General features: G+C 35.2%; 1 protein-coding gene across 1 annotated transcript; it reads right to left on the bottom strand.

Moving 5' to 3' along the window:
• LOC109844599 (cytochrome P450 97B2, chloroplastic) lies at positions 4,969-23,017 on the bottom strand. The gene is made up of 14 exons (XM_020413703.1): positions 22,630-23,017; positions 21,082-21,262; positions 19,697-19,804; positions 19,312-19,396; positions 18,639-18,874; positions 17,511-17,684; positions 17,297-17,344; positions 17,134-17,193; positions 16,948-17,034; positions 16,775-16,863; positions 6,859-6,950; positions 6,087-6,148; positions 5,834-5,983; positions 4,969-5,349 (listed from the first exon to the last, which is right to left on the bottom strand). Exons 1-14 carry the CDS (start codon positions 22,749-22,751, stop codon positions 5,131-5,133), a joined length of 1,713 nt encoding a protein of 570 aa, XP_020269292.1. The 5' UTR covers positions 22,752-23,017; the 3' UTR covers positions 4,969-5,130.

Below are 23,023 nucleotides of genomic sequence, written 5' to 3'. Positions count from 1 at the left end.
ACAGTCTAAATAAATATTAACCTTCCTTTGGGCCGATTAAATATTTACACGAAAGCATACACACAAACATCTCACATTCCTCATGAACAATCTACACAAGAGAGGTTACTTTGGCAACTTCTTGTTTCAATTAATCAATTGGAGTGAGAGACAACCTTAATACCTTAGTGTCATAATATTTGAATAAATAATTGATTAAAAAACCGAATTAGATTTAAATTAAAAATTTTTTTAATTTAAATCAACTGAATTTCCAAAAACTTAATTGGGGTCTCACAGCTTAACTAGGGCCCATAACTTAATTGAATAAATTAAGTATACCAAAGTGGACCCATGAAAAGCCGAGGCTTAACCATAATGAACACGAAGTTCCCTTAACTTCGAACGCGAGGTTCGACTGTATTGAGTACGAGACTCACTTAAGCACGAACGCGAGGTTCGTCTGAAAATGAACGAACGCGAGGTTCGTTTGATAAAAGAACGCGAGGTTCAACTTGGGAACGAACGCGAGGTTCGTTAAAAAAAAAATGAACGCGAGGTTCAACTGAAGTACGAACTCGAGGTTCGTCTGAAGTACGAACGCGAGGTTCGTCTGAAGTTCGAACGCGATGCTCGACTGAAGCACGAACGCGAGGTTCGTCTGAAGTACGAACTCGAGGCTCGACTGAAGTACGAACGCGAGGTTCGTCTGAAGTACGAACGCGAGGCTCGACTGAAGTACGAACGCGAGGTTCGTCTGAAGTACGAACGCGAGGTTCGTCTGAAGTACGAACGCGAGGTTCGTCTGAAGAACGAACGCGAGGTTCGTTAAAAATTGAGCTTGACGCTCACCTGAGTTGAACGCGAGGTTCACCTTAGAACGAACGCGAGGTTCGTTAAAATTGAGCTTGACGCTCACCTGAGTTGAACGCGAGGTTCACGTTAGAACGAACGCGAGGTTCGTTGAGCGCGAAGCTCGGTTAAAATTGAACGAACGCGAGGTTCGTTTGAGGTAACCACCTCCTTAATTTTCGCCATGAACCCTTAGAGTTTCAAACTGAAACCGCCGCCGTCAAACCCAAAAAAATCTTTGATTTTTTTATTTTCAAAACAGATCCAGAATTGGAAAAAATTGAAGAAAAAATCAAAGAAAAATCCAAAAAATTCCCAAAAGTTACTGTTCACCAGCGATTTTTTCAGTTACTGTCCATCCGAAAAACTTTTCGTTACTGTTCATCCGAACAAAAAATTTTACTATTCATCCGAAAATTTTTTCGTTACTGTTCATCCGAACAAAAAATTGAATCTTTAACCAGAGATTTAAGATCAAAAACCCAATAAAACTTAAATCCCTAAGAATTAATCAAGGTGACTCTGATACCACTTGATAGATCTACATCATAAAACTTGAGATCTAAAACCATATAGCCATGATTAATTCAAAGAGATTAACAAGGATCTAAAAGAGCGGAAGCTTATACCTGAATCCATTGCTTGGTCTTGATTTTGGGTTTTGGATCTTCTAACCTTAGGGTTTCCTCTAAAACCGAATTTCTCTCTTAGATGGGGGTGAAGAGAATTAGAGAATGTAACCCTAGGTTAGGGACCATAACCCCTTATTTATAGATGTTGTACTTTTGTAATTTAGCCCCTCAATAAATTACAATTACAACCTGGTATCTGCACATATAACCCCATGACTTATTTAAATACCAAATTAACCCAACTTAATTGATCACTTTAGTGGGTTATCCTGAAAGATAGCAATACACATTGATTAATCATATGTGCCCACAAATAGATTTATTAGATTAAATCCAACAAGAGCTTGTATCTTATTGACTTGGTCAATAAGCTAGTAGAGCTGTTTGGTGATAAAAAATAGGAGGAGATTATTTTGGAGATTGTGTCTTTTGCAAGTAGCTTTTGGAAAGTTACATCAAGTAGCGTTTGTCTTTGGAAAGAAGCTGCCAATTTTTTCTTCCGTTTTGCCCCTAATAATTCTAATTTTATATCAATAATATTACAGGTCTTTTTTAGTCATTTAACAAATTTAAGCTAGTTGTACAGCTACTTTTACCAAACAGCTCTAGTCAATCAGCTAGCTACACAACTAACAGCTTTCAGCTATAATTTTACAGCTTTCAGCTATAATTTTACAGCTTTCAGCTAGCTTAACAGCTTTCAGCTATAATCTCGCAACTTTCAGCTAGTTTTGCCAAACAGAGCCTAAATCTTAAAATTAAGTATAAAAAATACTTGTATAATTTTTCAAAGTGTTTGTATATAATTTTTTGAGAAAATAAGGGTGTATTCGTAAGAGAGAAGTCATTTTCGTTTAACAATGTACGTGTTTGTTTGCATACAAATGATTATGAAAGTAAAATACAGTAAAGCTGTCACGTAGAATTTAATACAATCTTGATTTTCTCAGAAATAGTGGTGAAATCACATGCAAGTGTTAAAAATGATAACTAATTTTAATTAAATAATTTTAGTTGTATTTTCTAATTACTCTTATTCTGACACACCACATTCACATTATACTTTCAACAATAATTAAGTTTTCAAAAAAACACTGTATTTTCACTTGCATGCTAACAGAGATGTAAAAACCATCTGCTAAAAAAGACCACATATTTTAAATTCACTTTTAAATTGCCAAACACCCTCTCTAAGTTTAAACAGCCGGCCGACTGGAGATATTACTAAAGTGACATATATTCAAGCCATTAACTTACTCTGTATACGTTGAGGATGTATATTTTAGTATACGTGTATCACACCGGAAATACTGGTCGGAAGGTAAAAAGATGTGGGACCCAGCTGGGTTGCCTGTGAACTGGGTGCATCTAGGATTTTGCTCTCGTGAGATTCCTTGCGTGAGAGTAGGGGAAATCTTCTGGAAGGAGGCGAGGGATGGTTCCTGGGAAAGAGAGGCGTGACGTGGCGCATTTGGAATGCTGGCGTCAGCAGACGCTGACCAGCCCCTCGCAAGTCCATCCGCACGTGTGCGGTTTTTTATACGAAGCCACAATAATCTTTATATAACCGTATTTACTCGCTAATAATCACAGGCACACAAATTTGCGCACCATAGTTTTCTTGGATGATTAAATATGATGATAGTTGCCCTATAGCAAATTAATTTCCTGCTCCCCTACTAATTCAAATTTATAATATCAGGTTTTCTATAGAATGCCCATGGACACTCTATAAAAGAGGAGAGTGATAGAGATAAATGAATGAAGAAGGGATCCCAATGCAAATTAGGAGTCCCTGCTCTTCATTCATTTCTCTCTATCTCTTTACTCTCTTATAGAGTGCCCATAGATACTCTATATAAAAACCGTTATAATATTAATAGCATAAATCTTAGTGCTCAAGGCAAGGCAAAGGCAAGTCAATTGGCTGAAAACTAACGGTCCATCATCACGCACCACATTAAACGTAGCATGAGGTTTTAATGTGTCAGACATTGCTCAAATAAACGCCAAACTCACGAGTTAACAAATTCATCAAGTCACAACCTCGTAGGAGACAGTGAGACACTAACCAAACGATTAAAGCTCACTTGTAGGTTGAACAGAAATTTTTGCTAATCCTTTAGTGAACAAGATCGAGAGGTCCACCGAATGCCAAGTCTGCATCCTAAATTAATTAAAGACTCAGTTGGTGGCCAAGTCGCCACAAACATTTGTTGGGAGATGCACCTCAATGCTAAACCAAAAACATAGGTAGTATCAAAATATTACTGAACTACTATGATAAATCAAATAAAATAGAAAAAAAAAGTTATAATTAGTAAAATTAATTTGTAGTGACCAAAACCCCTTGCAAGCTGTCAAGTTCTACTCTCTCACACGCTAACTAAAACAAGTTGGCTAAAAAAATTAGGCCCCCTTAGATTTGCCCCTTCTCTCTCTCTCTCTCTAAATTATTTTTAGTGCGTGCATATCCCCTAAACTCTGGAATTAGTTCTCTTTTTACCATTTACTTTTAGTCTGAACCATCATTTAATTTTATTGAAAATATCCATAAAGTGATAAATCAAAGGTGGGTAACTAGATATTGAATTTGATACTCTTCTAGAAAGGTAAGTAGAGACAAATTTACTAGTTCGAAGGATAAGATGACACTGAAAATAGTTCAATGGGGTAAACGGTGACTTAATAATCTAATAGTTTAGATATAGTTTAAGGAATATCAAGGGAGAAATTCAATAGCTTGACTCTCGCGGTCTTGGATTCGATTCCGGGCTATGCTATAGAAAAAAAAGGGGACAGATTCAATAGCCAAAGGCAATTAGGCACTGAAGCAGAAAATTTACGAGCAACAATGCAAACTCTCAAAACTAGGTCATGACTGAACATGTACCGGTTTTGGATTGGTTTTTTGTTGGTGAAAACTGGATCAATTCTGGCTCATTTCTTCTTAGGTTGAAAAAAAATGCTATAAAACCAGTTTATTATTGGACCACCACCTTCTTGGCCCAATTCTATACTGATTTAGAGTACAACTACATTAGGATTGAAATTGGCCTAGATTTCGGGTGATTACCAAACACACCCCAAGTTACCAAAGTAAAACTAACTTTGATACCTGTCGTGTTAAAGGGATAGGTTTATTTAAATAGGAGATGAGGAGCATTTGGACTTGGCCGACGGTGAGCCCACGGTCAGAATATGGACTAGACGATGACGTCCGTAGTGACGTATCAGGGAGGAGTCAAATAGTTTGACTTTCCATGGGACCCATAGAAACTTTTTTTCCCCCTTGCCTCTGCTTGATTAGCGGAGAGGTTAGCCAATTGGTTTGTTAAATTCCTAATTTTGAGATGGTTGGGGTTTAGGATTTAATTTTTTTTGACGACATCATTTATATGTGAAACTTTATGCATGTCAGAAACTATTTAGTAATTTCGATTCATTATGCTAATTGTGCATCGAAACTATCAACAATTGGATCGGTACGCAAATCGCAATCAAATTAATTCAAAGAACAAAGCTTCATCTTATATTCCTAAAATAGCGCAGATTATTAATAGTCAATACATTTCTACAAAAAAAAAAAAAAAGGGTTGAAGTTTCAAATTACATGGCTCAATCCCTTAAATAAGGAGAAAGAACAAAAATTCTCCAACTCTTCTGTTCAAGTACTCCTCCTCTTAACTTTGCACCACAAGCCAGTCTTAGTATGAATGGTTGCTCCCGTGACAAGCTCTACATCCTCTGCTGATCCTCTCAACTCCACATCAAACTTCTTCAACACCATCGCCAACGCCACTGTCGACTCTAACAGCGCAAACTGATCCCCGACACACTTTCGAGGACCTCCTCCAAACGGAAGAAAGGCGAAATCCGCGATTACCTGATATGTTGCAACGCAAACTGTGTAAATAATCAAGTGGATGAAAAGACAAAGTTTTATAACTACTAGAATAGTCGGTATGTATTAGATAAAGTTGGAGAAGTTTGTTTAGTTCCACATTGAAATTAAGATGGGTAAATTTCACAAAATTATCATGAACTTCGGAGGCTTTCGCACAAACTACAACAAACTTTTCCTGTTAGAGAAAACACCACAAAGTTTCAAAATTACAGAAAAACACCATGAACTATTGGAACTTGTTGCTAACGACGTTAACTGTCTTGGATAAAATGTCTAAATTATTTATATTTATCAACCCACCAAAATTTATAAAGTAAACATAGAAAATATATAAAGACACAAGGAAAAAATTTTCTATCCTAAACTATCCTCAGACGTGGAAGGTGGGCGAAAATGTTCATGGTAGTTATCTATAATAATAAAAAGTTCAAAACATTTAGGTATTAAGGTGTTGATGTAGAACCTCATTCGGATACATTGCTCCAGGACTTCTGTTTGGATCAAATCCTGACCATCCTTTGATACCTTCACTCGCTTTTGGAACTAAGAATCTCTCTGGCTCAAATTCGTTAGGCCGATCCCAGAAGTATGGAGATCTGTGAAGGTTGTACACCTAGATGGGAAATAATTAACGAGAAATTTGAAATCCGTCTCCTCAGACCCAACAGAAGATATAGTTAACTTATCGTTTTTCCTTCAATAAATGACCGACTTACGGAGAGAAAGATGTCCGTCCCAGCTGGAATTGCATATCCATCTTCACTCCCCATGTATCCTCCTGCACAATTGTCCCTTGGAACAATTATCCTTTGAGCTCAGACTTAACATGGAAGGACGCAAACTTATTTCGCAATTATGAGAACAAATATCATATATAATAACTTTCTGATTTTATATTCATATACTATCTTATACATCAGTCATTATAAAATACATGATTATATTATAGGGTTATTTACATCTATACCCCTCAAATCATGAGTATTTGCAAAATACCCTCCAAATCTCAGAATTTGCGAAACTACCCCTCAAATCGTCAAATTTGAAAAAAAAAATTACCCTCAAAGCAATTAGTCATCAACTTCGATAAGCTAATATGTAATCGCAATGTAAAAATTATCAATAAAATAGTCAAATTTCACCAAGTTGATGATTTGATGATTTTGGGGGTATTTTTTCACAAGGTCGATGATTTGAGAGGTAGTTTTGCAAATACTAAGATTTGGGGTATATTTTTGCAAGTACCCATGATTTAAGGGGTATACTTGCAAATAAACCCTATATTAGATAACAAGCTAGCACCTATGTTTTAGTTAAGTAAGCAATCAAAACATCAAAAAATTTTGAAGTACATGAAAACATGAGTAAATCAACAGAAAAAAACTCTTCGGTTTTCTGCACTCCATTTTTGAGTCGACACGCTCAATCACTACTATCCTTGTTCAAATCTTGACAAAAAACAAAAAAACAAAAACAAAAGAAAGGTACCTGGTAGTTTATCTTCTTGGAGGGACCGTCTAATAAGTAGGGGAGGTTGAGGATAGAGCCGGAGAGATTCAACAACTATGAGTCGTATATACCTGATGGAATCACATCATTTAGTTTCTGCCAACTCATGGCAAAGGAATGTAACATCTGACAACCTCAATATAGGGATAATAAGAAATAAATTGAGATGACAAGAAAGTTAACTAAACACACAACTCACTCACCAAATAATTAACAACAGGCGTAAAATGTATAATTAGGTTGTCCTGTTAAGCTTGTGCACAAACATCTGAAGAATGTCGTTTCTTGAGATGCTCACAGCGATTCATTTATTAGGGACAACTAGCTAGGCTACCACAACGTTTGGATGCTTGCTATACAAATTGTTAAAGAGTGATTATTATCATCAAAGCTTCTTAGTTTTTTGTGAATCCATCTATGACAAATAAAAAATTGTTCTGACCTATAAACTATCAAATAGTGTACTTGTGAGTCTGTGACAATTCCACGGCGGATCAACTTGTCAGGGAAATTGTACCTTAAGAAAATAACTACTTGTTTCAGATAAGTCCCTAGTAAATAGCTTATATTGGTATGAGTATTCCAACTTTGGCATAGAATCCAACTACTAGTTCATGCTCAGGTAGTCTCATAAGTAGTGCAAAGTTTGATACTTTTCATTTGGCATTCATGCATTATGCTTCTGTATATTTTTTTTAAAAAAAAAGGGTCACAGATGTATTAGCCTAATGGCATTTATTGGTTTTAATTTATACTCATATGGAACCAACAATATGTTGGTAATTAGTACCCATTGGGACTCTACTATTCAGGCAATAAGTTTAGCTTAGTACAATATACATATAGTTTTTAGCTTGTTATGCATAAGTTCATATTAGATATCAACATTATTGTTAGTGGTTCGTGTGAAAGGTTGTAGCAACCAATTCATATCATCAGGATTAGCGTGTGGTATAGACAGTTTTTTTTAATAATCCTAATTTCTATTGGCTATATATATATATATATATACATATATACATATATACATATATATACATATACGTATACATACATACATATACATATACGTATACATACATATATATACATATATGTATACACATATGTATATACATATATACATATATACACATATACATATATATGTATATATGTGTGTGTGTGTGTGTGTGTGTGTGTGTGTGTGTATATATATATATATATGTATAAAGAAAAATAAAAGCACTTTTATGCATAAAATGTTAGAGGGTTCTATTTGTAAATTAAATGCTAAATATCTAAAAATCCTAGCTCACGTATATTTGTGAGATCACCGCCTATATCTCTTTTCCTCTCCTTGTCGCATTCTCTTCTCCGGAGAAAAAGGGCTCTTATCAGTCGGGTTTGGGATATAGAACATTAGTCAAAGGTATTTTTTTTATTCTGAAGCTAGAAATATATGGCTATACCTCATTTTTGAGGCCATGGCCATGGTAGACCAAAGCTTGGTCCAATGGCCTCTTATTTTTGTCTCCTTCTGTTCTCATTTTTTTTATACAAGGCCATTTAATTCTTTAGCATGTGACCTTGAGTTCCATTATTAAAAAAAATGTTATAAATACAATGCTTAACCGTCGCTATAGGGTACAATAGGATATGTTAATTGATTTTAGTATAGTTAATTTAAGTTAGTAGATCCTAAAATTATTTTTATAGAAGTTCGCATCATAGATTATATGGTAATTTTGATGATTATTTGTAAATATTATGTAGGAATCCCAATGAACTTTGAGGAGGCGTTGTGACTAATTTTCCGATAGTCCTTCGGGTGTTGTGTAAGTGGTGAATTTATGCATTTTGCTCTGCGTATTTTTCATATAAAGCTATATCAAGTATATGCGGATTTGTCCCAAATGGATCATATCGTTTTGTATGATTTACTTATATATCAATTGTTGGTTGGATTGTATTTTGTGATACATGCAGATATTTTGGTACAAGTATATGCTTATTTCTTTATTGACAATCATATCTTATAACATAGTAGTAAGTTGAGATGCATATGTGGTTGATTAATTTCACTATTAGTTGGCTTTTGGCAATTCTTTATAAAGTATTTGGTTATATGAACTTTGTTCATTTTTCTTAAAGCATATGCATCTCAAGCCAATGTACCGGTATATGTCGGAGATAAGTAAGTCATCTAAACAGAGCTCAATGTGCCTTTATGAGGTTGCTATTTTAGCGCTAAGAGCCCAAGTTTGGGTCTCATCGTCCCGACCACGGGCTATATAATAGTGGGGTTTGCTAAGTCAACCGAAGTATCGAAGTGTTGACCGCATTGAGATGTGACCTGTTTATTTCTATTGCATGAGTATATTTAAAAATATTGTATTATGATTTTCTACTATTTTAATGCTTTGTTTATCAAGTCAAATTATTTAGGTTAGCAAAACCAATGCTTAATGTACGAATTTATCCACTTATTGAGTTGTGAACTCATTGTTATATTCATTCTTTTCAGAGACTCGGGATTAGGTGGAGTTGGTGGTTCCTAAATTATTAGGAGGGAGCAAGGAATAAAATTTGTAGATTGCTACTCTTCTTCTAGGTGAAGGTTGAATAATTTCTTTAATATTTAGTTGATAATTTGAGAGTTTTCTAATAATGGGAATATTCCCTTAGGTCGAGTTTATTTCAAGTTAAGGAATATTTATTTATATCAAGTTAATTGGAATAATGTTGATCTTTGGATTATAGAGAATATTTATTGTTGGTTTTAGTTCGATGAAGAGATTATTTTGATGGTCTTTTGATGAATGTATATTTTTAGAGGGCTTTTTACAGGTTTAGTCCGGCTCTAATATTCCTTCTAAGTTCGAAAATTGGGGTTGTGACAAATTGGTATGAGAGCTTAGGCTGTAGGTCTTAGTTGATTTTGGAGATGGTTAAGTAATGAAAGAAAAATATATTGGATTTGATGCATAAAAATAAAAGTTGATGTTTCATTTTGAAGTGTGATCGAAAATAATATGAACATTATCAGATAAAATTTTAGTTATATATATGATTTTAGAGTCATAGTACACAATTCCTTTAGTTTTGTTTTCTTAGAGGAAAAAGGCTTAGTCCGGGTAGTTTAAGGCATGGTATGTGTGTTTCATAATAATATTATTTGATTATATATGCCTTGTGATAAAGAATATGTTGTGAATTAATTTATTGATAATTAATATGATTAAATTTTGTGCTAAACCTGCTTATTTTTGGTAATGCTAGGCTGAGATGACTCGTGGGAAGAGGGCTCTAGTGTTGCAGTGAGGCGCTCTTCTCCTAAACTTAATGCTAGAGAGAGACTATACTACCTTTGAGTATACCCCAGTCGAGTAGGCGTCGCCAGACTAGGGGTGGTGGAAATGCTGGTGCAGGTCGTCAAAACATCGAGTCCCCTAATGTTACAAATGAGGCTCCTGATGGGAATGCCAGAGGAAGATTATGACCCAAAACTCGTGGAGAAATGGCTACTCGTACTGCTAGGATTACAAGAAGGGTTACCGGAGCCCAGTGGGGTGTTGAAGGACTCACCAATTTTATTGAGATGCAGAGTGGATTTATGGAGAGACAGATGGAGATATTTGAAAAGCAGTCGGGGGCAACTGAGAAGCTAAGCGAAGTACTAAATATACAAAAAAAGACTAAACCTATTGGTAGTGACTTTGAAAAGTTTAAGAAGTTGTCTCCACCATCTTTTGAGAGAGGTTCTGATCCAACGACGACACAGGAATGACTAAAAAAAATGGAGAAGTACTTCAGAGCCTTAGGGTGTTCAGAAGAGTAAAAAGTTATTTATGCTACTTTTATGCTGGAGGGAGATGCAGAGATCTGATGGGAAACTAAGGAGGTCAGTTTATCACTCGAGGGGGGAGGATATTCTTTGGAACACATTTGTTAAATTATTCATAGAGAAATATTTTTCCTTGTATGTCCGATCTCGCAAGAAGAGAGGACTTATAGATTTGCAGCATGATAACATGACATTGGAAGAATATGAAGCTAAGTTTAATGAGTTATCTCGATATGTATCTGAGCTAGTTGCAGAAGAATTTGATAAGATAGAGATGTTTGAGAATAGGCTGAGGCCAGAAATCCATAAGGTTACAGTGGTTAGGTCAAAGACTTTTGAGGAAGCAATGGAGCGAGCAAAAAGGACTAAAAAAGCAAGGGAGAGAAGATTGCAGATGAGCCAAACAAAAACTGGGACTAGAAGAAGCGGATCAGGGACGAGAGTAATCAGAAAAATAAGTTAGCTTTTAGGCCTTTTAAGAATCCAACATTTCGAGGGTTAGCAGTTCCAATACAAAGATCGGGGCAGTTTGTTCAGAGGCATGATGGACAGTGTTATAGAAGCGGTAATAATCACAAAGGCCATTTTTGTCATTTATTTCGAGGTTGTTATGAGTGTGACAAACAGGGTCATATTGCGAAAGACTGTCTAATAAAGAAGGGACCCAAGAACGACGATCAGAAAGTGAAGCCTACACCTGGTGATGATTAGAAATCTAAGATGCAAGGGAGAGTTTTTGCTTTGACAAAGCAAGACGCTCTCGCATCTAATTCCATTGTCAGGACCACTCATTATTTCCTCTCAGCTCGCACGTGTTGTTTGACTCTGGTTCTTCTCATTCATTTATATCTCACAACTTTGCTAGTAAGTTGAGTAGAACTTCAGAGTTATTAGAGTCTAAGCTATTAGTTTCTACACCAGCCAGCGATTGTATGATCACTAATCACATCTTTAAGGGATGTGAGATCGTAGTGGGAGATCGAACCTTAGATGCGAATCTTGTGTTACTTGATATTCATGATTTTGATGTTATTCTTGGTATGGATTGGCTTTCTACTTATGATGCATCTCTAGATTGTTTTCAGAAGCGAATTTCATTCAGAATTCCTGGGGAGTCCGAATTTTGTTTCGAGGTCCGAATTTTGTTTCGATGTGTTAGGTGTTAGTGTTCCTCCATGTGTTATTTCAGCTATGCGATCTTATAGATATCTAAGAAAATGTTGTCAGGGTTATCTTGCTAATGTAATTTGCACCGAGAAGAAGGAAGTCATTTTGGATGAAATTCCAATTGTTCGAGAATACCCTGAGGTTTTTCCTCAAGACTTGTCAGGGTTACCACCTGACAAAGAGATTGAGTTCGCTATTGATTTGATTCTAGGAACATGGTCGATCTCAAAAGCACATTATCGTATGGCACCAGCAGAGATGACTGAGTTGAAGACTCAATTGGAGGAGTTGTTAGATAAGGGGTTCATCAGGCCGAGTATATCCCCTTAGGGTGCTCCAGTGCTTTTTGTGAAGAAGAAAGATGGGAGCATGAGACTACGTATAGATTACATAGAATTGAATAAGGTGACAGTGAAGAACAAATATCATTTGCCTTGGATTAATGATTTATTTGACCAATTGAAGGGTGCTCAGGTGTTCTCCAAGATTAACCTTCGGTTTGGTTATCATCAGCTCAAGATTAAGCCTAAAAATGTGTCGAAGACTACATTCAGAACTAGATATGGACACTATAAATTTTTGGTGATGCCGTTCAAATTGACAAATGCCCTAGCTGCTTTTATGGACTTGATGAATAGGGTACTTAGGTTATCTCGATCAGTTTGCAGTTGTTTTTATTGATGACATATTGATCTACTCTAGGAGTCGGGAGGAATACAAAAACACTTAAGAATTATTTTGCAATTACTTTGGAACATAAATTGTATGCCAAGTTAAAAAAGTGTTAATTCTGGTTAGAGAGTGTTTCATTCTTGGGGCATGTTATCTCTAAAGAAGGGGTGTCAGTGGATCGTTCAAAGATAGAGGCGATTGTTGGTTGGAAGAGACCGAGCACCGTGATCGAGATACGAAGCTTCTTGGAATTAGCTGGTTATTATAGAAGGTTTATCGAGGGATTTTCTCGCATAGCAGCACCTTTGACTCGATTGACTCAGAAAGTGGTCAAATTTCAGTGGATAGAGAAGTGTGAGCAGAGCTATCAGGAGTTAAATGATCGTTTGGCGTCCGCACCTATACTCACGATTCCTTCTGGATCAGGTGGATTTGTGATATATAGTGATGTTTCTCATATTGGTCTTGATTGTGTTATTATGCAGAATGAAAAAGTAGTGGCATATGCATCTAGACAGCTTAAACCTTATGAAAAAAAACTACCGAACACATGATTTAGAGTTACCTGCTATTATTTTTGCATTGAAGATTTGGAGGCACTATTTGTACGGGGAGACTTGTGACATCTACACAGATCATAAGAGCCTTAAATACATTTTCACACTTAAGGAGTTATATATGAGACAAAGATGATGGTTGAAGCTAATGAAAGGATTATGGTCTTAATATTCATTATCATCCCAGTAAGGTGAATGTGGTAGCTGATGCTTTGAGTAGGAAGTCCAATGCTAGTGTTGCCACGTTGACCACAAATCAGAAGCATATGTTGGAGGACTTGAAGAGACTTGACATTGATATTCGACTTCCGAGGATCTGGAGTGATGTTTGCTCATCTTAAAATTCAGTCTGCTTTGATTGACAAGCTTGTGGCTGCACAAAGTGATGATCAAGTTTTTGTAAAAATTAAAGCAGATGTGGAACATGGACTTCAACATGATTTTATAGTTCATGATGGAACTTTGAGATTCAAAAACCGCTTATGTGTACCTAATGATCCAGAGTTGAAGAAAGAAGTCTTAAGAGGAGGGGCATTGTTCGCGTATATAATTCACCATGGATCTATAAAGATGTATAGAGATTTGCGAGAAACATTTTGGTGGAATGACATGAAGCGGGGTATTGCAGAATTTGTGTCTAACTGCTTGGTGTGCTAACAGGTCAAGATTGAACATTAGAAGCCTGACAGACTACTTCAGCCTCTACCAATTCCTGTGTGGAAGTGCGAGGAGGTAATAATGGATTTTGTGACCGGTTTTCCTAGGATTCAGAGTGGTAATGACACTATATAGGTGATTGTTGATCGACTTACTAAATCGACTCATTTCTTGCCTTGTAAAATTACTCATTCTCTTGAGAAGCTTGCTGAATTTTATGTTAAGGAAATTGTGAGCTTGCATGGGATAATGATGACTATTATATCAGATAGAGATTCGAGGTTCCGTTCTAGATGCTGGCAAGGTCTGAATAATGCTTTGGGAACACGATTGGGTTTTAGTACATCTTATCATCCACAGCCGGACGAGCATCGGAGAGGACTATTCAGACATTGGAGGATATGCTTCTTGCTTGTGTTTTGGATTTGAAAGGTAGCTAGAAAAAACATTTACCTTTGGTGGAGTTTACATATAACAATAGCTATCGCTCTAGTATTGATATGTCCCATTATGAAGCGTTGTATGGTAGAAGATGTAGATCACCTATTTGTTAGAATCAGGTAGGAGAAAGAAGGTTGCTCGGTCCTGAGATAGTGCAGATTACTACTGAGAAGATTCAACAGATACATGAGAGGCTTCGTATAACTCAAAGCATGCAAAAGAGCTAAGCCGATAATAAAAAAAGAAAGTTGGAGTTCGAAGTGGGCGATCATATTTTCCTTAGAGTATCACCTACAAAGGGAGTGATAAAATTTGGAAGAAAAAGTAAGTTGAGTCCGAGATATATTGGACCTTTTGAGATTTTGGAGAAAGTTAAAACTGTAGCATACAAAACTGCATTACCTCTAGAGTTAGCTAAATTCATAATGTTTTTCATATATCAATGCTGAGGAAGTGCATACTTCATCCGAGTCACGTATTGAATTATGAGCTTCTTGGGATCAGGGAAGATTTGACATATTTAGAGTATCCGGTTAGAATATTGGATTGAAAAGAGCAAGCATTAAGGTTAAGGATTGTTAAGCTAGTGAAGGTTTTATGGAAAAATCATTCAGCTGAAGAAGCTACTTGAGAGCACGAAGATGAGATGAAGGAAATATATCCTAATTTATTTGAAGACTCATGTATGTCCAAGTTTTGAGAACAAAACTTCTGTTAAGAGGGATAATATGTAATAATCCTTATTTCTATTGGCTATATATATATATATATTAAAAGGACTTTTATGCATAAAATGTTAGAGGGCTCTATTCGTAAATTAAATGCTAAATATCTAAAAATACTAGCTCACGTATATTTGTGAGATCACCACCTATATCTCTTTTCCTCTCCATGTCGCGTTCTCTTCTCCGTCCGTAAAAAATGGCTCTTTATCAATCAGGTTTGGGATCAAGAACATTAGTCAAAGGTATTTTTTTTATCTGCAGTTAGAAACATATGGCTATACCTCATTTTTTAGGTCATGGCCATGGTAGACCAAAGCTTGGTCCTGTTACCTCTTGTTTTTGTCTCCTTCTGTTCTCATTTTTTTTATACAAGGCCATTTAATTCTTTAGCATGTGACCTTGAGTTCCATTATTATGCATACAATGCTTAACCGTGGCTATAGGGTACAATAGGATATGTTAATTAATTTTAGTATAGTTAATTTAAGTTAGTTGATCCTAAAATTATTTTTACAGACGTTTGTGTCATAGATTATACGGTAATTTTGATGATTATTTGTAAATATTATGTAGGAATCCCAAGGGACTTCGAGGAGGCTTTGTGACAGATTTTCCAATAGTCATTCGGGTGTTGTGTAAGTGGTGAATTTATGCATTTTATTCTGCATATTTTTCATATAAAGCTATATCAAGTATATGCAGATTTGTCCCAAATGGATCATATCGTTTTGTATGATTTACTTATATATTAATTGTTGGTTAGATTGTATTTTGTGATGCATGCATATATTTTGGTACACGCGTATGCTTATTTCTTTATTGACAATCATATCTTATAATATAGTAGTAAGTTGAGATGCATATGTGGTTGATTAATTTCACTATTAGTTAGCCTTTGGTAAATCTTTATAAAGTATTTGGTTATATGAACTTTGTTCATTTTTCTTAAAGCATATGCATCTCAAGCCAATGTACAGGTATATGTCGGAGATAAGCAAGTCATCTAAACAGGACTCAATGTGCCTCTATGAGGTTGTTATTTTAGCGCTAAGAACCTAAGTTTGGGTCTCACCGTCCCGACTACGGGCTATATAATAGTGGGGTTTTTCAAATCAATCGGAGTATCGAAGTCTTGACCATATTGAGACGTGACCTGCTTATTTCCATTGTATTGATAGATTTAAAAATATTACATTATGATTTTCTACTATTTTAATGCCTTGCTTATCAAGTCAAGTTATTTAGGTTTGCAAAACTAGTGCTTAATGTATGAATTTATCCGCTTATTGAGTTGTGAACTCATTGTGTTATATTTATTCTTTTCAGAGACTCAGGATTAGGTGGACTTGGTGGTTCCTAAATTATTAGGAGGGAGCGGGGAATAAAATTTGCAGATTGCTACTCTTCTTCTAGGTGAAGGTTGAATAAATTCTTTGATATTTAGTTGATAATTTGAGAGTTTTGTAATAATGGGAATCTTCCCTTTAGGTTGAGTTTATTTCAAGTTGAGGAATATTTGTTTATATCAAGTTAATTGGATTAATATTGACTTTTGAATTATAGAGAATATTTATTGTTGGTTTTAGTTCAATGAAGAGATTATTTTGATGGTCTTTTGATGAATGTATATTTTTGGAAGATTTTTCACAGGTGTAGTCCGGCTTCAACATTCCTTCTAGGTTAAAATTGGGGTCGTGACAGTTTTGATATTTGTGGTGCATATTTGAAAACAATGCACTAGATAGAGCAAGGATTCATGAGTACTAGCACTTGGCTACTCATCATGTGTAAGAAAACAACATTCAAGTCATTGTACCACTTCAATAACGTCATTAATTTATAAACCTTACTCCAGTTCCCTAACGCTTTCCAGAGTTATTCTCTCTTCACCAAGAACAGAATCAACCTCAGCTTGAGCCTTCCTCATCTTCGAGGGGTTCTGTATTACATGAAATAAGCTAAAACATAGCATATTTGGAATATCGAAACTTAAAGTCCAAAAGCTGCAAAATTTGATAGATACCTGAGCGAGCAGAAAAATAGACCAAGTAAGAACAGCAGCAGTTGTTTCATGCCCCGCAATAAGCATGGTCATGAGATCATCCCTAAGCTGTTAACATATAGTTTGAAATAAAATTAAAGATAAAAATAAAAATAAAAAAAGGGAAGAGAAGCATAAGGATGAGAGTTGAAGGGAGGGAAAAGATACCTGACGATCATCAACATCAGCCCCTCGCATATCGACAAGAAATCGGAGTAAACTAGCATCCTGCAAACATGGACACAATATTAATCAACTGACTAGATCTAGTGAAGTTTACAAACATGCAAAAGATCTTTATGTATTATTTATGAGAAAACACCAGGCCAACCTTCAGAGTTGAATAATCTCTTTGTTGAAGTTTTTCAACATCAGCTTCCTGCAAAAACACGAAAATCACTAAAAGAACACCAATTCCAATGTAGGATTTGAGTGTAGAATTGGATGAAATTTTGAATGACTACTGGAGAAGCATATAGCAAAGGAGTAATGTAAATATAGATGAAGCTGTGTTAAATTGAAAAGTTGTTCAGATTACTGCTCACCTCCCTTGACTCTTTTGCATTTCTGATTAGTCCATCAAGACAGTCATTGATAACCTTAAGATCCCTATGGAACTTTCTCTGTCTGGGAACCACCCAACTTGCAAAAGGAAGATTCCAGTAAGGAATATAGAAAGTTGATCGGTGTTCAGCTTCAAAAAGAGTTCCATAAACTGCCTGTTTCGCATTGCACAGAAATATAAAAAGATATCAGATTTACATGCCTTGGAATATGCACAATTGATAAATGATTCTCATAAAACTTTGATTTCATTCGTAATCAAGAAGTCCTTGGAATAAAAAAATGCATTGTCTCAAAGTCAGGAATAATTGGCTATCTCGTATCATTTACTAGAAATGCATAAGGGAAAAATCATAAGACGAGAATCATCAGTTGGAAAAAGAAACCGAAACTAGTTACAACTTGCAACTGACCGACATTATAAAATTGGGACTTGTATAATGAGTGCTTATGCCTCGACTTTAAGGGCAGAAATTTTGGGATTGTTGAAATTTTATCCTACAGTATGGTAATTGAACAATAAATGATGTGATTTTATTAATAATCAAGATGATGGAAAAAATTTCAAACATTTGATATTACTATCTACAAACAACTTTGAAAAGTGAGCCTCACATCGTGAGAAGGATTGAAAAAGAAAAACATTAAAGACTTAAGATAGGCCCCAGTGAGCTATTGCAGTTATTTGATTTACTCTCTTATTTTGGTCTTTGCTTTTCAACTTGTGTGGTAACCAACGTTCTTCTCAAGCTCAAAATAAACAACAAAATGCTTTCTTATTTTTTATTTCGTCAATTCTCTTTTGATTTCCTTTTGACCATTACTTTTAGGGTAACAATAGCCTAAATAACTGAATATAAACACATTAACAGGCTAGAATTAAGAAGTGGAACAAAAATCTGAGTCAAAATGTGGCACAAATTGATATGGAAAACTTCAGAGAGTAACCAACCATTAAGTTTATCCCCTGCATAACAAAAATAGTTATAAGAAAAAAAATGTTTCCTAGTAAGAGGATAGAGATAATATAAACTCATCCAACAAAAATAAGACCAACATATAGGCAAACATTTAGAAATAGTGAGAAGTAAACAATACACATGCCAAACCTTGATAACAGGAGATTCTTTAGTAACAGAGCCAAAGTCATAATTGAATACACCCAAACCAATAATGTCAAGTGCCAAACTTGAAAACTCAGCTTCAAGATCCAACTCTATTGCTTTTTCTTCATGGTTCTCTCTTTCAATGAGGTTTTCAAACTTTAATACTGTTCTTTCAGAACAAGCAGTGAAGATTTTAACCATGGCCTCCAAAAATGAAGAATGAAACCCAGGTGCAATAACTGCAATTCAGACACTCGCAAACCGTTAGTACGTAGGAAAATCAATGCAAATAAGGCAAACTATGTGCCCTCACTTTAAGGAACATAGTAAAAAACTGTAAAGATAGACTCAGAATGAACAAAAGGAAAAAGTATTCTGGAGCTGTTGACCACATAAAATGTCACTATGGCAGGATCATTGTTAGCTACACTGTAGTTGTCTCCTTATTCCATGCTAGTAGTCACAACCCCTGGGCCCATATTTAATTACTTAAAGTGAATCTCATTAATAACTTATTTCGCTATGTAGAAATTCAATTCTTATGACACATACAAATGGCTCCATCATATACCAGTAGTACTTTACCAGTAGTACTTCCCTATAAATATGCATATAAATGTAAAGAACAACGAATATGCAAGTATATCTATCAAATAATTGAAAAAAAAATTCAAACCTTTCCTCCTCTGCTTCCAAGTACCAATATCAGCAGGTATAAGACCTTTTCCCATTATTGGTTCCAAGATATCAGCAAGAACCCCCTGTAGAATACAACTAAACAGAATCAAGAGTTTATCACAGTATCTCCAAATATTATATAATGAAATTTAAGGAAAATTTATCGACCGTTAATATTTAACCATAGATGAATAGACCATAAGGTAATATTTTAATAAGTAAAAAAATAATTGAAAAGAATAAAGAAGTAACAGGTAAAAAAAATGATATAGCTCATGGAGTTTTACACGTTTCAATTGACAATGTTAAAGTGACAGAGATGCACTTAAGCTCATCTAGCATATATGGAAATATGAAGAGGATGACACCATAAAATAACATACCTTGTCATATGAAAATGCATTTTCTCGGAGGATATGTCTTGCAACAATGGGATCAGATACAACAACAAATGCTTTTGGCCCAAAAGCAAGTTTATAAACCGAACCATGCTGCAATCAAACTGAAACATTTAAACTGATGCAAAATTATTGAAAACTCTACACAATGGAAGTATGACATAGTTTTTCCCTACTAATTGATGGCATAAAATAAAATATAACAATGCAAAAAGAAGGTGGAGAATGGAATCATATAATATCAAATTTCCGGTACTTGTCATATGGCTTCGGTTTCAATACTAAATAAAAGATGAATAAGAAGCTCTGGTAGGTTGAAATTTGAGGTTGCGTTGGTATCTTCTGAATACACAACTTGCATCACATAAATTAGGCAATATGGTAAATAGAGACGCTAAAACTAATTATGAAGTCATAAACCATGTTTCAATTGAGTTGGTGAACTTATCTTAAAAAAAATTGAGTTAGTGGACTAAACCATATCTTCAACCCAATTGTCTGATTTTAGGATGACTTGCATGAAATCTACTTCATTTTATCTACCTTGTATCGATGAATTAATCAAAATTTTCCTTTTCCATTAAGTGATTTTGGTGGACATTGCTTCGTTTTGTTAGAATGCACAGTCTTTGTTTTTTTCCTTTTTCCGTTCCAAATCATGAATCTGATATTTGCTTTCACTGTTAAAAAGTAAAAATGTAAAAAAAATCCTGCTTAATTCAATGAACCACAATCCATATGAGATTAGCTTTTTCATAGTCATTTAACAAGTAAGAATAAGATAAATGATGTGCTTCTTAGAATAGGTTTCCTAATCCTATTAATTTTATTGTTGTTTCTTACCTTGATAATCTATTAGGCCAAACCGTCAAAGAAACTAAATGGAAAATGGAAAAATAGAAGGGTAAAAAGAATGAACAAATCAAACTTTTTGGACATATCAACATTATGAGGAAGAGGAACCCAAATCTAAGTGCTAATTCAAAGCCCATGTTTTGTACGTTTCTTGAGAAGTAATGAGCCTCAGAACGATCAGATATATATCCAAGAACTGTATCATATACTACAACAATTTCATTGTTTCTTGGAATAAATTGTTTATGTCGTAAGGCCCTTGATCTGTGAAACTAGGTAGCTGAAGGAAAGGGCAAAAACAAAAAAAGAAAAAAGAAAAAAGAAAAAAGAAAAAAGAAAAAAGAAAAAAGAAAAAAAAAAAGAAAAAAAGAGATACAGCACACGCAAAAGCATCAACCAACATGTAAACCCTAACGGAATCTGCTTGTCAAATCTCACCTAATCACTCAAAACAAAACTGAAAATTGCACAAATGTGTGTGTGTGTAGATATAAGAAGTAAGAAAGAGTAAGCACCTCTAAAAACCAATCATACAGTGAAAAGAAGAGAGGCCGACCAAACAGATCAGAGACGGCGCCTTCAGCAGTTGGCATGGATCCAAGGCGACCCCCACTTAGAAAATTAGTGAGAAGGTTGCTTGCATTATCAAGCAAATTTCTTTTGGTCTTAGGTTCTTCAGTACTAGTTGATTGGCACCTGCACAACCACCAAAGACATCAACAATGTTTACCTTTCCATCCTCTACTTAACACTCATTTGTGACACATTGCAGTGTTCGACATGAAAATTGAAATAACAATTGCTACATTTTCGCAGTTATGTGAATAACACATTGGTTCTGACACAATAACAATCTCTTCATAAAAGAAGTTACTACAATTCATAATTATTGGCTAATGTCAAGCATCCTACTTGATGATCACGAAGAACAAGACCGCAAAGTTATTGCGATCGTTTGGTTGATTTGGAAAGAAAGAAACCAACAGGTTTCATTGGAAAATGTTTGAAATTAACATATATCATCCATAACGCAGCTTTACTTACTGAATTTTAGCACCCATACCAACCATGCAAGACAGTAGCTTATTCGCTTTATGCACTTCTCCAAGTTGTAAGTTGTCCTCTATCAGTTGACATATGTAGTCGCTAACCATGTTTCTTTGCTTTATACTCTTTTTATAAAATTTTCCTAAGGTCCTTATCCCTCTTATAGAAAAGTATGATAACCAGTTTATGGACTGGGCTACTTCATAACAAGGCCAAGGGTTTGCCCATGAAGAAATTCTAAATATCAGCAGTGGCCAGTGGGTAAAATCAAACAAGTCATGCATCTTCATGCATAAATCAAAGACTAAAAGGTACTTAAATACCTTATAGTTTCACTCTCTGAGCACTTATATACCCTCAGTTGTATTTTGCAGCATTTATATACCCCGAGTTGGTGAAACTTGGCACATTAATACCCTATGTTTTTCGAACGTCAAAATTTTTATCCGAAAGTTCCCGTAAAACATTTATATGCTAATCTTATAACTTTTTGTCTATTATATTTGTAGAATTCATTATTAAATCTCTCCAAATTCTATTTTTAAAATAGAATTATGATACATTTAAATTAGAATTTGGGTAGGTTTAATAGTAATTTAACAAATATTAATAGTTAAAAAGCTCTAAAATTAACATATGAATGTTATATTAGAACTTTCGGATAAAAATTTTCACAATTGCAAAATATGGGGTATTATTGTGCCAATTATAACCAACTAAGGGTATATAAATGGTACGAAATACAATTGAGGGTATATAAGTGCTAAAGAAGTGAAACTATAAGATATTTAAGTTCTATCTAACCTAAATTGAAGTTGGAACAATATTTCAAATTTCTATATCCAAAATTATTCCTAATATACTTCTCAGTATCGAAATTTGGCGAATTCTAGCAAGATTCTGCAAGTAATAAGATAACAACATAAACCCAATTTTCAATTTACTTAATACCCAATTCCCAAGTTACAATCTTTGGACAAAGAAACAAGTTAGAAGAGGGAAAGAAAGAAGCCTACCTGATCTGATAGCGCCTCTTTTGCCACAGTGAAGAAGAAGGGGGGGATGGGAAGAGAGACTTAAGACTGCAGGTGCGGCCATTGATGGGTGTTGAGAGGTGAAGGGGAGTTACAGTGGCCATAGCTGTTGCTGGGGCTTGAGAGAGAGAGAGAGAGAGAGAGAGAGAGAAATAAAAAGAGAGGATTTTGAAGTAAGAAAATGGGTAGCGGGTAGCCCACAGTCTCGGTGGATGCAGTGCTCTCTATCTTTTGCATTTTAAAATTTTATTTTTGTAGTTTGTGGAGACTGTGGATCTGGATCAGGCCAGACCTAGACCCGACCCGATAACGCATCCCACAGTCCTGCTACTTTCAGAGAGAGAGAGAGAGAGAGAGAGAGAGAGAGAGATTAATG

The sequence above is a fragment of the Asparagus officinalis genome, chromosome 6, assembly GCF_001876935.1.
Source record: "Asparagus officinalis chromosome 6, Aspof.V1, whole genome shotgun sequence".
Lineage (NCBI taxonomy): Eukaryota > Viridiplantae > Streptophyta > Magnoliopsida > Asparagales > Asparagaceae > Asparagus > Asparagus officinalis.
Note: the sequence above shows the minus strand (reverse complement) of the source record. Positions and strands in the feature narration are given on the sequence as shown.